The 14,797-nt window shown below is 41.7% G+C and overlaps 1 protein-coding gene across 1 annotated transcript in view; it reads right to left on the bottom strand.

Moving 5' to 3' along the window:
* The window catches only part of LOC103769522 (DNA-binding protein RFX7-like), a gene marked incomplete at its 5' end in the record, with an annotated part of 12,242 nt that extends 1,649 nt beyond the window's left edge, over positions 1–10,593 (bottom strand). Inside the window, 7 exon segments of the mRNA XM_008936724.1 lie at positions 5–224; positions 227–2,114; positions 3,038–3,333; positions 6,050–6,257; positions 6,847–6,931; positions 9,547–9,660; positions 10,519–10,593. Of these exon segments, the coding sequence (XP_008934972.1) occupies positions 5–224; positions 227–2,114; positions 3,038–3,333; positions 6,050–6,257; positions 6,847–6,931; positions 9,547–9,660; positions 10,519–10,593 (2,886 nt within the window).
* Between the last annotated feature and the right edge of the window lie 4,204 nt (positions 10,594–14,797).

The raw sequence follows: 14,797 nt of genomic DNA, 5'->3' as shown, positions 1-14,797 counted from the left end.
TCTTTAGCCGTTATTCATCCACTCGAGCTTGGTTTTGTCAGGGTGGGTAGCCATCGGCCGCTGCATCGGCTTCACGGGGCTGCTCGAGATAATGCTGGCATCGTGGTAAGCCATGCTGGAGCTGATGGGAGTGAACGCAAACGGGTTTCGGAATTCCACGGGGCTTGGAGGGACGCTGCTGCTGCAGTTGGAATGCGGTGTGCCGATGGGTGTGTGCCGGCTGGTTGAGCCAGCCTCGAGCAAGGGCTCTCCCGGGACACGTTCTGAGATCCGGTGATCATTTCAGAGGTGGGCGTGGGAGTCGGGGTAGGGGTGGGAGTCGGGGTAGGGGTGGGGGTGGGAGTGTGGATCGGAGTGCTGTTGTTATGGATCGAATGGTAGAAGTGCACATTGCTTGGATGAGATGACACAGGAGCTCCTTGAGCTGCAGTCTGACTCTGAAGTGCCATTCCCAGACAACCACCGTACGGATGAGAATTATTCAAGGACATTTGCTCCTCCATGAGCACCAGCTCCTCTACAATGCTGTCCTGGGTCAGGTCATCATCAAATGAAAAGAAGTTTTCGTTTGACTGAGGGACTGTATGTTCAAACTCCTTCAGCTCAGACTGCAGAGGTAACTGATTTGAAGACTGTGCTTGTATTTGACCCAAGGAGGAGTCCTGGATCTGGCTCTGCAACTGCTGGCTGTACGCGTCCTGCTGTATCCCTTCGCAGTGCACTGGCTCCCACTCTGACTCTGGCAGGTCACCAGAGCCAGAGTGCCCTGCAATAGTCATAACACTGATATCTTGCTGCTGCTCACAATTCACAGGTGCAAAGTCGGAGGTTTTGGTGATATGCTGCCAGGTATTTGGGTTAAAGCTGCCATCAGATTTCGAATCATTTTCTATGATAAACATGTTTCCTTCCAATTTTACTTTTATATCTGGAGATGATGCTGATGTGAGCTGCTGTCCTAAAGCAGAGTCACCAGTATTTAAACTGGTGCTCAAAGAAAGGTCCGTTTCTAAGTTTACTGCAGCTGCAGAAGGTCCCGGTATGTTCACAGGTACCTTGCTGGGAACTGGAGCAAGTGTCGCTGTATTGTCACCGTCAGCTAATGATCCAACCTTCGGAGACTTCCTAGTGCTGTTTGCGTTTTGACTCTCCACAGCATTACCAGCTGAAAGCTGCTCCACCAGTGGTTTCTTTATAGGTGGTAACTGGGAATCCTGAAGCGTAGAAGGCTGTCGCTTTCTTGGACTCTTAGTGCACGTTTTGTCCTTAATTGTAGACTCACCAGTAGGAGGTGAACCGATGCTGGTGCTGGACAAGTTTTGACTGGCAAGTGAGAGCTTTACAGTGCTTTGATTATTGCCTGCTGAAGAAACTGGTGTGATCTCATTAGATGGTGTTTTATATTTGGTCCCTGCTTCTTCAGCTCCCTGATCACAGCCTTTAACTGGTTTTGCCTCCACAACATCATCAGCTGAAACCTTCAAGGTTGCAACCTCAAAATTAATTAGTTGAGCAGAAAGCAGGTCAGGGGTTGCCTTTATGGATTTAGACACATCACAGCTCTCTTGACCCTGTACTGAGTTCTCATCCAGCAATGCCTCTGGTTCCATTTTGATCTTGACTGCAGGCGTAGCTACAACAGCGCTAGGCTTGGATCCTGGAGACTGAAGTGAAACAACAGATCCATTTTTGATCTGTGGACCAGTCCTCCCTTCTTCCACTGCTCCCGCACTACTGCTAACGGAAGGCGTCTGTTTGACGGGCACACTACTGCTGCTTGGGGCAAGAGATATTGCTGTCATTTTTACCACGTTTAAGGAATTCACATGAGGAGCTGGCACAACAGTCTTGATCGGGCTACTGGTAAAGAGCACCGTCGTGGGAGAGCGGATGGTGAGAGCACTGGTGTTTGCTGGCTTCGGTAAGATCTGCGGGTAGCGATGCCGGGCAGAGCGGTCACCAACTGGGCTGGCGGGAACGTTCTGGGGTGTCTTTGGTGACTGCTTGACTGATTGCATGTGCTGAGTGACCACCTGAACATTGAGCGGTAGGACCTTGCTATCGGACGATCCCATAGGACTTGGAGACGTCACCAACTGCCTGGTCCTTGGCACCTGTAGCAAAAACAGAACAGGTGTGACGATGAAGTAAGGAAGTCCCCGAAGCCCACAGACCACCTCATCCCCAAGCATCTCAAAGCCAAAGAACACCACAGCTCAATACACCAAAGCTATTCAAAGTTGGTTTGAAACAAAACATGCTCTTCAACTATATCCAAGACAATTTTTATTTGTCTGCCTACGGATTGGTAGAGATACATGGCCTCAATTTTTAAGGCATGAGGCACTGGTCTATATACTAGTCTGTTCTTCTGCAAATGAAAGGGTCAAACAATCTTTTACCACATAGAACAAAAAGAGAGACATATGAAGGTTAAAGAGGAAAGGACGTGTTCAAAACACTGCTCACTGTTAAGGTTTCAAAAGCGAGTTAAATGCACTATCAGGCAGAAAAATTGCCATACCTATTGAAATCGACAACACAGCTAACACCTTAGAAACAAATAACCTTCCCCCCTTGGCCCACTTTTGTACAACTGAAAGACAAAGATATTCCATACTACAGACATTCATGCCAAAATAGAATTGTTGGTGTTGCTATGTGTGCTGGGCCAATAAGAGGCAATTTAGATTCCATATTAGGGACACAGTGACCCATGTAACTGGTGCCAGCTCTCTTGTCTGGTTAAACTTCATCTCGAGGGCAATTATTCCCACATACAACCTTAATTACTGCTAGCTGAAATCCCACTGTCAACAACTTCAAAGACAAACTTAGCCTATGCTATGTGATCAGAATTCTGCTGCCTCTGGATCGATCCTGCGACTCATGTGGTATAACACAGGCACTGAGACAGAAAGGCATCAAGGGACCCAAGCCTTTGAACAGAAACCATTTTTCTATGCCACTAACACCACTGCTTAGTTACTGGCAATTTACAGTCCTTTCACAAGGTGTTTCCTCTGGAGAACATTACCGGTATCGGGCTGGGGACAGCTGCCACAACAATGCCGATGGGCGGCGGGGACAGAATTGCAGGACTTCCATTAGATATACTGGTCACACCGTTGGTTGCGGTGCCTTCCGTTTTCTTTGCTGGAGACTCTCCTGGCAAAGGAGACTGCAGTTTCTGCTCTTGCTGCTTCTTCTGGATCTTACGCTGCAGCTGCTGCTTGGCATCAACAGGAGATGGCAGAGTTTTCACTTGTGGTTGAAAGGAATTACTTTCAGCAGTAGGTATAAAAGCTGAAGGCTGGGGGATCCCTTTTATTCCTGAACACAGAAGAAGAATGAATTATAACCTTTCTGCCGTAGTCCCACTTCTGTATCTAGCCACAGAGAATACAGGACAGGCATATCCACAACCATTCTGGGAACACCTCCTCCATGAGGAGCACTTCATGCTCAAAACTATTCCATGGTTCAGATTATTTCCAAATTTGTGGCAAAAGCCCTACCTGTTAGACAAAGCTAGGCATTAGCTGCTAAAATACCATGTACCAGAATCTTGTTTCTAGTAATCCCAACCTGCAACTTGTGTGTCAGCAAAATCAGAAAAACAATGCATTTCATTTAATTGACAGTAGAGGGCAGTGGATATGTTTTAGACAAACCTTTAAAATTAATCATCTACTGTGTTTTTGTTTTGTTTCCAATGTCTGAGGCAGCTTTAAAGATGAAAAATCTTTCCATAAAACTGTGGGTCTGCATCACAGAGGAGCAGCTGTGAGCAGATAGTATCTAACGGCCAAGGCATTAGCCACAATGCATCTGAGATCAGAATGCATCACAACCTGCATGTGGTCAGGGATAATGGTGAAAAACAGGCAAGAAGAGAAGTGTCTAGCAGAAAAAAAAAAAAGAAGGAAAAGGTGAAAAAAAAAAAAAAAGAAAACTCAAATGGGAGAACATTTTTTTTCTAGAGACAATGCCTTTGCTGACCACAAGCAAGAAAGTGGTGCTTCCAGGGAGCTAGTCTCATCTATGCATCTGGTACCAGTTTCCCTTATCAAATCACATCACATTTATGATCTTTTGTTTATTAACAGTCAAGAGGATTAGTGTGCTCTCTCAGTGACCAACTAACCCTGTTAAACTGCCCCTCTGAAAATGTTTTAACATCGCTTCATTTACACTGTGCAGGTTTCACAATTTTTTAATTAACTCTTAATTATAAATTAATTGACAATTTTAGGGCATACATTTGGTTTTAGATACTCAGTACATGCTTAGGAACTGTGGTCTGGGAGCCCATCCTGTCAGCAGCAGTCTGTATGTAATGTAAGAGCTTGAACACCAAAACATGTCTCCACTTTCAAAATCCCTTTTTCACAGAGCACTAAAATGCCCACATACATTGCAATTACTGGAAAACAATTCACCTATGTGGGCTGAATACTGGAGTCAAGTAACACTTATGAGAGAAAAAAAATCAACACATTTTTCTTTGGGGGTAAAAGTTTGCTTTTTCCTCCATTTATGCAGAGACACTGTAGTTCCTCACAACAAAGAGTAATAGGAATATTTTATTTGCCTTTCCAGAAAAAAAAAAAAAAATCCTGAAATGACTATGCAAGCCACAGAGGCATGCACTAGAAATAACTGTCCTTTCCCTTGAAGGCAACCATCTTCTCTTGAATGAAGTAAGGGGGTGAAGCTACACAAGTCCAAGAGCTGTATCTATACCTAGCATTCCTTCCAGCAGCATAGCACGCAGAACCAATGAAACCAAGCAATGAGAGGTAATAAAGAAGCATACAGGCAGCAAAACCCACCACTTGGAATCTTCAGTTCCAAGCTGCAATAAAAAAGAGAATTGGAAGGAGAAAGAACATGTTGCAGATCACCCCAACCTTCAGCCCTGACCACCAGTTTCCGTTCTAAATTGCCTGTCTCGAGTCAAGAGAATGCCTTGATCCAAACACATTTTGCCAGAGAGGCACAGGCAGAACTTCCCAGAGGGAAGTCTGGGGGCATGTTGTGCACCTGCACTTCCCTCCTCATCCTTCAGTTTTGTAATTTATTTCATTCACAGCCACAAAAAAAAAAAAACCCAAAAAAACCCAAAAAAAACCAAAAAAAAACAAAAACAAAAAAAAAAAAAAACAAAAAAAAAAAAAAAAAAAAAAAAAAAAAAAAAAAAAAAAACAAAAAACAAACAAAAAACAACACCAAAACACAAACCACTTCAAAGGATTGTGACTGATTTTGAGCATGAAGAAATGAAGAACACAAAAGCAGATGTACAAACAACCACATCCAATGTAAGCTTTCCCAGACACTGAATAGAACAGAAATTCATCTGATGTAGCAAAACACAAAGCAACTCTTCTCTTTACCTCTGTCCTTAACAAAGATTTATATCAAATGCTGGAATCTCAGTCATACAACTGCCCTCGGAGAGGGCTCTCCCATCCCTCTCAATGCCTCTGAAGCCCTTATTTCTAACAAGATCAATAAGAACAGCAGCTGATGTACTTGTACTACCTGACACTGATCAAACATCTCAGGAAAATCTGCATCTGACGTATCAGAAACGCCTGTAAGAACATCTGCTCTTGAGAGAAAATTAAGACAGACAGTTGTTTCCAAATTAGGGCAAGTTCTCAGACAGAAACACGGCTACACCAGCAGTTTGTTTACAAACCCGCACCCTACTGGCACCAAACTCCTCATCTAGCAAAGTACATAAATTTAGCACAATTATTCACATGCCCTGAAGTGCTTTAAAAGGCCAGGGTCCTCCTCAGGAGAATAGGAGAATCACAAGCTTAACCTGAGACCACCACGTATTTTCAGATCTCGTTACCCAGACTACAAACAAGAGAAGTAATTTGCAGCACTATGGGCTGAGGTCACGTAAACGCATACTCAGCGCTCCAAGTCAGTCTCTGAAGTTTGCCCTGAAGAGACGTGCTTCTTTTAACCAAGACTTTATTACTCTTTAAAAACAGATCCCCAATTTCATTACTCCAGTGTTGTTATCTACCTGCTGGTGCCCCCGCCATTACTGTTAAAGCTGCCATTGACTTGGTACCGATATAGTGACTTTTTACAAGGAAACGAGCCAGTTCCAGGACAGTATCGAAAGGCTGGCTCAGCACTTTCTGGGCCCATTCACAAACGAGGCGGCAGGCCGCAGAGACCACTTCCTCGTCGGCACTTTGCAGCTGCCCAGACGGCTCCGCCCCGTCCAGCTAAAACAAACAAACAAAGGAGGAAAGGTTACTTGAATTATCCACGGTCATTTAGGCATGAAAACAAAAACAGAGAGCAAATGATGATCAGAAACAAACAAAAAGTTGACTATGTTCACAACTTTTCAGGAAGTCGGGCAGAGTAAGATCACAACAGCTGTGTCATTCAAAATGAAATGTCTTAATCTACTGGTTGCTTCCTGCATTTGGAGTCTTGTCAGCTCAGCAACCACTGTTACCCAGGAACTGCTTCTTTCTTTGGGTCTCCTCTTCCCTAGCGCTGACTTTTTAAAAATGAAAATAAAATAAAATGAAAACCAGTGAAGCCAACACAGAATCAGAGTTAAAAATATATAGCTTGTGGGTGGCAACACTGTTAAAGTCACTTCACTTCCTAAATTAGTTTTTCTGATAGCATGGCAATTTTTTTTAACTTTACAGAAAAACATCAAACAATTACTCTGAATTTAAGAAAAACCTTAAAAACTACATAGTTCTTCACTATATTTTTGAAAACTTCAGACAGAAAAGCAACATAATAAATGCTAACTTGCAGAAATAGATGTAAATAAGCAAGTATATATCATACCCCATCTCCAGTTTTATGAAAGTCAAGGTTGGGCAGCGTTGGCATATGCACAAAAGCCTTCTTCCTCAGTCCACTGTAGCAATATGTGACAACAATTAAGGTCCAAATCGTCTCTGCTTGTTAGGTGGGTAATTGGAGGAAAGGGCAATCGCTCCTCCGATAGCCCTCACAAGCTTTATAAGCAAAGCCAACAACAGATCCAAGAATCACTGTCATTAACATGGCCTCACAGCCAGCCAGAACCAAGAGCCTATAAATGGCTGTGTTCTTGGGCAGGTCACTGGGCTTCTCCAGCTCTGCAGAGGAGCAAGTGATGCTGGGCATGATGAATTTCACCTGATGACATAGAAGAAGCACTAAACCACACCAAGTAGTTTCAATTAGCTATTTAATATTTAAATGAAGAAAATTAATTTGGACTAAACTCTTTTCCTAAACTAGCCTAAAACAAGATGGAGAATGCATTTCCAAAAGTTAAACACTACTAAAAAATGTGTTCCCAAATTTATTGCTTTACTGTATTATGATTTTTTTTTTTGCATCCTTTTGCTAAATTTTCTGACATTTCCTTCTCCTAAGTGATTTCCATGAACAGAAGTAGTTCCCCATGGCAAGATAATATGATGAGGACCTTTCTTCCTAAGATATAACACAATTTTTGTGGCCCTTTCCCCAGCCACAATAATAATTCTTCTGTAAAAATGTGGACACAAATACCAAATATTCTTACACCGATTTCATCAAATCAGTACACAGAAGTATGCTCTCCTCTTTTACTCTTACTCACTTGTTTATAGGTCTAAAAATCAAATCAGCCTTTCTTCCTCTCCACAGCATTACTCTGGGAGTTCACATAGTGTTTCTTCTCCATGACATGCAAATCTGTTTCAGGATCACTTAGTTTTCACATTTTGTGAATATGTCTGTATTTCTCTTTCCTAAACCATGGAGTTTGCATTTGCTTGCATTAACCTGGATGGAGTGCCATTACAGTAAAATAAATGTAAGGCGGCTAGGTATTAAGAGAAGTCTACAGTCACATTCTAATTATTCTGATTGAGAAACTTAGGAAACAGAACTGAAAGAGATCCCCTGGGTCAAGCTACAATTACATGGTATGATTTCTTTCTTAAACTTCTCTAGCTCTGTCATCACTACACTATGGCTGGGATTCCACCGCTAGAAAAACCAACATTGTATTTTATAACAATCTAATGGACACAAAACTTCTCCATTTTCTAATACACGTGACATTTTTTTTTCCCTCTATGGAAGACAAATAATTCTGGGCTGCCCACCAGGATTAATTCTCTCTGTAAGTGCACTTTTCAAGCGAGACCTTGGCAAAGGCCAGTATAACAGTGCATCCATATCATCACTGCTAGTTCTTTTGAGGGGTTTTAATTGGAGCCCACAAGCAACCCGATGCCTTTTGGTCTTCTAATGCTGCTTCCCCTGCTTACTGCAAGCAGCAGGTATGATGTTACTTCACGATGGTTTCTAAGGGTTCTCAAGGAAATGTGTAACTCTCAACTTGGAAAATATAAAATTCTTACTGATGAAAAAACTACTTACTTTGAAAACCACTAAGAGTTTTAGTTTTTTAATGGAACATCTCAGTGTACTAAAGATTAGACAAACTGCAGCTGTCTCATAAAAGCCTGAGAAAAATTCACATCCTCACAGCCTTTAGACTTGATTATTGCATTTCTTTCCTAGCAGAGCTTCTTGCCCTACACTGAAGCAGCACAACCACCAGTGGTAAGAGCAGACTCTTTTCCACAGGATTTGCCCCAAATTCTTCACAGCGGCTGCCTATTAATGGATATACTAATCTGTCCCAAGACCTGTGTATAGTTCTGCCTATAACAATTATGCCTAGTTACAATACAACAACATCAGTTTTTAAAGTACCTTAAGTTTTGTATTAAGTGACAATTAAATGAGGCAGTGTTTTTGTGTGCCCTCTGAGATAGATAGACTATTTCTGTCCCACAGGGACAAAGGTGGCTTCCAGCTTTGGGCACAGGGAAGAAGACTGCAGTCAAGAGAGAGACAGTGCTCACCATCCTAAAAGGTCTTGCTCTGAATTGTCTTTCTTATCTCAGGAGAGCTGCACCTTACAGTGAAGGTAGCAGTCACCCCGTCCAACTGCAGGACAAGGCTCAGATCATGCTTTCCAAGTCTGAAGTCAGCTTTTGTGTTGCCTTCCCAGTTCCCTCTTCTCTTTCAAGCAGTACTAATGGTTGAAGAGAGGCAGTTTTATGAAATCTCTGTAGCATGGCTTTAGAAGGATCTTTGGCTTTACAACTAACTTTTAAGTTACTGGTGTGCATAATAGAAAAGCAAGAAATGTTCAGATAATTCTGAGTTGTACTACCAATAAAAGAGTAGTTACTGTACATATAGAAGGCGAGTTCCTTTATTCCAGTATCTCCCTTTGCACTAAGTGATAAAACTTCTTTGATTCCTCACTGCTGTAACAACTAAGCGTCAGAACCTAAATTTAAGTGCTTTTTTTCCAGGGTTATATCTTGCAACCTAACACTAACACAGTTAATAATTTTTAAAGAATGTTGGGAAAGTGTCTGCATTTTTTAATTTAACATTACTTCTACATTTAGCTGTTAGTTCAGCCATAACAACAGATTCCTCCAGGCAAATGCAGAAATTAGTGAGAAGCATTCTAACAAAGGATATTTTGATTTGCCTCTTGTGCCTAGACGACGGGCCTTCATATTTGGAAAGACATTTTTCATGATCTTTCCAAAATCAGCAGCACTTAATGGGTGATAGCCAAGATTGTCACAATAGCTCCTGCAACAAAGAGAAAGAAAGCGTGAATGGAATCAGAAGTTAATACAAGAAGCCAGCCTGCATGCTAGACTCCATCAAAGGGTTTCAAAAGAAAACACTTATACCCATCCATATTTAGAACCACATTTAACATTAATGAAGCTATCCACAACGAATTGAATGTATTAAAAATGTATAAACAGAGCTATTAATACCATAGCTTTTGCCTTGTTCTCTACTGAGTTCAAAGACAAGCCACACAGAGACATAACAAGGAGTGGCATTATCCAGAGCACAGTAGATTTACTCCACAACTTAGTTTGAAGCATATGTTTCAATTCAGTTATTTTAGGACATAATAAAAGCAGAGACATTGTTCTAGTCAGAAGTATAGCTTGAGTGTGGTAAGGCCTGAAGTCCTGCAGGAATATCTGAAAAGCATCAGGCTAGAGATTTTTAGTATCCAGAGAAAGATTCTGCTTACACAATTTCAATTTAATATTGCTTAACAGAACTGAGTTTTATACAACATACCTTCCCAGGGAACCAGCTTCGCTTTTACAGGCGTAACATAAACATACAGTGAGGACCTAGCCCTCTTACCACTGTACCACTACTGAACTACGAGAGCTGCTTAATTATAGACATCCTTATATTCATTAACAGTCCTACATTAATAGAGATTTCAGCTGCCTCTGCAAACGTAGATCTTCCTGCGATGCAGTACACAACCTGATGACACAGGGGAATAAAGCAACAAAAAGTAATTATTTTAAGTTTACTGATTCTAATAAAAAGGGCACTGTTATCTGTCTTCAGTTCTCAAAACCAGCAAGAGGAATTTTGTTTCAACATCTATTCACGTGCTTTCAACACCTGAGATATTTTAAAAAAATATCTCCTTTAGGCAGAGAACAAGAGTTGTTGATTTTGCTGCAAAAGGTGAACCTTCTGGAAAATCACAAACATGTGAAAGCAGAGGAGAAAACTCATAACTGCTTTGGAATTTTTATCTACACAGCAAGTGCTTAAGGCTGCCCAAATATATGAATGCCATATCGTCTTTTGTTCAAGAGTCCTGTGGTATTTCAGACATGTTAATGTGCCAAGGCCCAAAACATATAATTAAGCCATTCTCATTCTTATTTCCTGCAGTTGCAGAGTCAGCACCTGAAAGCAATGCCCTGCTTTCCTGCGAGTTCTACCAGCAATACACAAAACCAGCCTCCCTCTGAACTGGTGACTGTACCCAGTTCTGTGTGGGCATCAGCAGGAGAGCAGAAAAACAATAATGTCATGCATCATGTTGCCTGCTATTAGGATCAGGTACATCCAGGTAAATAAGTCTCTACAAAGGGAGGCAGAAAGCAAAGGGAGGCAGAAAGCAAAGGGAGGCAGAAAGCAAAGGGAGGCAGAAAGCAAAGGGAGGCAGAAAGCAAAGGGAGGCAGAGCAGCACTCCTGAAACAGAGTTTCATTCCCAGCACCACCTCATAAAAAGTGACAACTGGCAATGACACTTGCATCCAAGCAGGCCAGTCAAAGTGTCTTCTCTGAAAACTGTAGCTCTATAGAAAGCAGTATGTCGTTGTTTAGATACTTCCACTGCATTTAGTTTCTTTGTAGCAATACCAGTTATTACAGAGCAAGTATCTGCTACTTTTACCATGGCTGCATGTAGGCATCCCCCACTCAAAAAGCAGCACCACAAATGTAATGATTCTGATGATACCCAGCAGGATTTATGCTATCTGGTTCTCAGGTTTCCCTGCAGAGCTTGTGTGCACTCACTCCCCCCAGCTACCAGGCTACTCTGCCCAAACCAGGAGATGCTGCCTACAAACCTGTACGCAGTCAGCCATTAGCCTAGTTTCTGTGTGGGATATCAAGAAGGTTTTTAGCCAATTTATATACCAACATATTTCATTTCAATGCATGTCAGTCACAGAATCTGGATTCTGGATATGTCCCTTTGAGTTTACTACAAAGGAATACTTCTCCTGCCTTGCTGTACCTGCTCAGGGATCAAACATTGCTTTACATGTAATAGATCACTGTGAGGGCTTTTCTGCCCCCGTGCATCTTGCCAGGCTCCAATGGATTTCAACTACTCTGAAAATTCTTAAAATGTGGGTCTTTGTTGCTTACTGATGCTGATTACAGGACTTTAAGTCTCAACTAGCAAGAAAAGGAGGACTCTCTGAGTTTCTCTGCCACAGTCAGCCATAGCTTTGACCAAAACTCAACAATGTCAGCAAAGGAAAATAATAATAAAACCTAGCAATCAATTAACTTTAAAGTTAAAATTATTCCCTCCCTAAGAGAAAATGAAAAAAAAAAAAAAAAAAATTCGTCCCTCAAGTCTAGCACATCTGTTTCAAGACAATTACTTGCTAGCAGTAAATAACAGATACAGTTACATGGTCCCCTCATATCCATACTGGCAGCTCCTGTAAGCCTGTGATTTCTGAGCTATTATTATTATTATAATGTAATTTCAGTTTTCAGACAGATCATCCCATACAGCCCCTCCTCCTCCTGGCTTGGCAGAGAACCCTTCATGTCCATCTGTGGTCTCTCACTGACTTGACAACACATATCAGGAGTCTCTTCCCTGAAGCTCTTTTCTCTGCTACTTGCACTCTTGGCACATCAGCTGAGCCCAGGAGTTGTTCTGCATTTTTGAAGGGAAGGTGGGAAACAGATGGGGGAGGGAAGCTCTACACAGAGACAGGAATGACAATGGACATGCAGTTCCTTACATTCCTTTGTATGGAGCTTCCTCTGTATCGAGCTCCACTACGCAAGGGGAAAAGGTTTGGTGGTGGTTTTTTTGGAGGTTTTTTTTTTTGTGTGTTTTTTTGTTTGTTTGTTTTGGTTTTTTTTGTTTTTGTTTTAAGATTTTGGAATTAAATGTACTCAAGACATAAAATATACTGAGAGTGCACCTGAATTAAAATCACAAAAAAAAAAACATAGAAAAGCAAAAAGCCAGTGAAGACAGTCAGGTGATGCAGCCCAGCTGACATAGCTCCCTGGGCAGAAAACACATTACGAGAAGCCAATGATAAAGAACCTACTGCATGAAACAAAAGAACGATCTTGGATTATCCAATCCAGCAAAACAACTGGCCTCTGAAAATGGGTTAGAGCAAAGAAATTTAGGAAGAGGTGGGTTCTCATTAAGCTGATGAACAATACTGGCACATGCTAGGAAATCAGATGTGTGAAAACCACTAGAGAAATGAAGTGGCAGGTCAGACTCGCAAGAGCAGCAGCAGCAGAGGTGGGAAACTGCTTTAGGTGGAGTTTGATCAGCTTTTAAAAGGACTAGGTAGGTAGTTGCTTATGACAGAGGACTGGACTTTACAACAATAGGTACCACCCTGCCCCTATAAGGGAGTTTTATATAACAACAGTGGTTAAGTACTATCAGACAAGACTAGTATGTATTTTGTGGTATTTCTATACCTACGGCTCTCTTCTGCACTAGCTTCTGAGTATTCTTCTAACTTGTTGGTGAACATTCTTAACACTAAGTGTATATGACCTATGCGCCAGGTGGTGTCAAGTGGCTCAGCAGCCAGTAAAGCAAGGATTAGTGATACACAGACTAGAGGAAAGAGATACAGGATGACTCAAAGACCTCCTACCTAATCCACACTAAGCGTATCAAGTGAATCTTCAGGGCACCAAACTGAAATGTGAATGACACTGTTGCCCTGCATCACTGTAGTCGAAGCAAGATAAGAGGACCCAAGCGTTCACTGAAGGCTCAACAAATCATTTGGTGGCAAACAGGATTTTGGCTGTTTAAGTACTGCAGGACTGCACTTAGACTCAAAATTCTAACTCCCTAAACTCAGCAAAATCTAAATCTGGCTGCCTCCAGAAGAGCTCTTACTGACAGGGAGAAAATACCCAAGTGAAACTGACTTATAAGAAAACACTGAAAGGATTTGATGGGAAGCAGCATCCATTTTCTGCAACCTAGATAGCGTCAGACAGCTCCCCATGAGTTCCCATATATTCCAGCCTGTATTCCCCAATACCATCTAGAGGAAAGTGGTGGAAGAACCATGTGCTCCTAACAGAAACACAGCTTCTTACAGTGCAACTTATTCTGTCAGTGTGAGCAGCATTGCAGCACCAAGAGAGGTGAGTTAGCTCTCATCCACCTCCTTTCTGAAATTTAGCTGCAACACCTCAACTGTCCCAAGTGCTACTGACTTATGCTACGATGCATTTTTCTTTTATTTTATCCCTTTCAAAAGGGAGATGAAGCCATTCACTTTTATCCAAGTTAGAGACATGAATTCACAATTAAATAGAAGAGTAAGAAAACAAAGAAGAGTCACTGTGTTGAACAAGCTCAGAGAGGGGCTACCAAAATGTGAAGGAGCCGGAAACACTATCTTGCCAACGGTGGACTTGTGTGGAGTGCAAGCTTCTGTCTTCTCTCTTCATAGAAAAAAAAAAAAAAATACATGAAGGGTGACGCAGAAGCCCACTAGTTTTGCAAGATGTAGTTTGACCAAAATTTATGGCAGGACTTGAGAAGCTGGCATGACACGGCACTCTTCTGAAGCCTTCTAACTTTGATTTGTGCATGCAGAGTGCGTAAGCTCGCTCACTGTGTGCTCATGCAGCATCCATCTTTGCACATAAAGGGGAAAAATGGTAACTTGTTAATGTGACGGAAGTCAGTTTTGAGAGGTCTTAGCACCCTTGGGTTCAGAAACATGACTTATCAAACTTCTCTCATCTATTTATATGCCTTTTCCCCACCTCCCACTCCAAGACTACTTTGCCTTTGGTGTGCAAAAATAACGCTTAAAAAATATTTAAAGAAACCAAATGTTTTAAAAACAGAACAGATGCTTTCAAATGGGAACAGATTCCAAACATTTGATATTTGCTTGAATATTTGCTTACCACCCTTATTTTGTTAGAGAAAAAAAAAAACAAACCAACAATACACAAATACTTGATGCAGCTACATACAAAAGCCGTCCAAATTTCACACTCCACAATCTGTAGATTATGATTTTCCGGGCATCTGCAGCTTGGCACAGCATGGAAGCCAAGCAGATTTGTTGCTGAAGCAGGCCATAAATTATTTAATAAGAAATACATTTAAGAAGGCGGCTTCCACCT

Source organism: Merops nubicus, unplaced genomic scaffold (genome assembly GCF_000691845.1).
Source record: "Merops nubicus isolate BGI_N331 unplaced genomic scaffold, ASM69184v1 scaffold36373, whole genome shotgun sequence".
In the NCBI taxonomy this organism is placed as follows: domain Eukaryota; kingdom Metazoa; phylum Chordata; class Aves; order Coraciiformes; family Meropidae; genus Merops; species Merops nubicus.
The sequence above is the reverse complement of the archived record's forward strand: the minus strand, read 5'-3'. Positions and strand labels throughout refer to the sequence as shown.